A 1,398-nucleotide genomic window follows, 5' to 3' on the forward strand; every position below is an offset into this window, starting at 1 on the left:
AGTCCCTCCTTCTTTCAGGCTACGCCTCCTCGCTCCTTCTATCAGGCCCCGCCTCCTCGCCGCAGGTTTAGTCCCTCCCTCCTGTGACTAATTTCCCTGCGGCTGATTTCGGTGTCTGTGTCAGATTCCAGGCCTCATGTCCCTAAAGCGTCACGCCTCTGTGGTCTTCGTGGGCATCGATTCGCTGGACGACATCAAGAACAACAGCTGTATGGAGCTTTTCGTGTCCGGGGGCTGCATCGTTTCAGACGAGCTGGTGCTCAATCCGGACGTCATCACCTGCGGTACGTCCCGATCCGGATCCTACTGGGTTCTGCTCTGTGGGCTGTTTCCGTTCGCGGTAATGAGATCTGCTCTGCTGTCTCTCTGCAGATCGACTGGTCGCCCTGCTGAGGCTCCTGGAGGAGCACAGCTCTCCAGAGAGTCTGTGGAGGTGGAAAATTCACTGCAAAACCCAAAAAAAGTTAAAAGAACAGGCCAGGTACAGAATCTCTGTCCTTCAGAAGATCTCATCAACGCAGCTCATTTAGCAGCTTTAAGGATCTTAACCCTGGATGCAGCTTTTTTGGGTCGACTTGTGTGAATTTGAAGAGAAAATGTTATGTTTTTAAGTTGCGACATCCAGATGTTGCAGCTGTTTTCCTGAGCAGCATGTTTGTCCTCCAGGTTCCGGAGGGACGCAGCCAACCTGCTGGATCTGCTGTTAACCTATCAGAAGCGTCAGATCATCGAGTTCCTGCCGTATCACCACTGCGACATGACAAACCACCAGTCGCCCGACTTGGACTGCCTCGTCGAGCTCCAGGCCCGGTACACGCAGTTCCGACACACCGTCTACCTCACCGGTACGTCCTCGTCGCTCTCTGATGTTTAGCATCGGGTTTTTCAATAAGGAGAAGTTCAGCTCAATGACTGGAAATCAAGCAGATTCATGTCATCATCTGTTATCTGATACATCTGTGTGCCAGTGGCGCCTCCCACTGCAGGTTAAGTCCCTCCCTCTTTGAGGCTCCGCCTCTCTTCTGCTGGTTCGCATCTCTGTTGAGTTCTGAAATCAGCCTGTATTTCACCAAATCTCTAGAAAATGTGAGCGTTTAGGAGCACAGTTGGAAGAACATAATTTTTCAGACCTAGAAGCTCAACTCAGCCATCATCGAAGGATTTCACTTCCTCTTCCTCTGAAACGTTCCTGTTTGTGTCCCAACACAGAGCACCCCTTTGATAAGTTCCCAGCCTTCTCCAACGGGGGCATCATCGTGGCCGGCATGGAGGAGATCCAGCAGAGCTTCAGCAGACTGGTCGGCTGCCACAGCATCAAGGACAAGCAGCTGTACGTCGAGGATCTCCTCTCTCCCAAAGGTCGGTTCAAACAATTGAGTCATTTTAGACAAACCACAT

At 51.6% G+C, this 1,398-nt stretch overlaps 1 protein-coding gene across 1 annotated transcript; it reads left to right on the top strand.

The window, feature by feature from the left end:
• Positions 1 to 12: 12 nt before the first annotated feature.
• On the top strand, positions 13 to 1,359 carry LOC107081538 (protein TASOR-like; the record flags this gene model as incomplete). Its single annotated transcript, XM_015369702.1, has 4 exons — positions 13 to 284; positions 373 to 481; positions 667 to 845; positions 1,210 to 1,359. Coding segments are annotated over exons 1-4 (586 nt in total), but the record flags the coding sequence as incomplete, so codon positions are not given.
• Between the last annotated feature and the right edge of the window lie 39 nt (positions 1,360 to 1,398).

Source organism: Cyprinodon variegatus, unplaced genomic scaffold (assembly GCF_000732505.1).
Source record: "Cyprinodon variegatus isolate N-32 unplaced genomic scaffold, C_variegatus-1.0 Scaffold6501, whole genome shotgun sequence".
Lineage (NCBI taxonomy): Eukaryota > Metazoa > Chordata > Actinopteri > Cyprinodontiformes > Cyprinodontidae > Cyprinodon > Cyprinodon variegatus.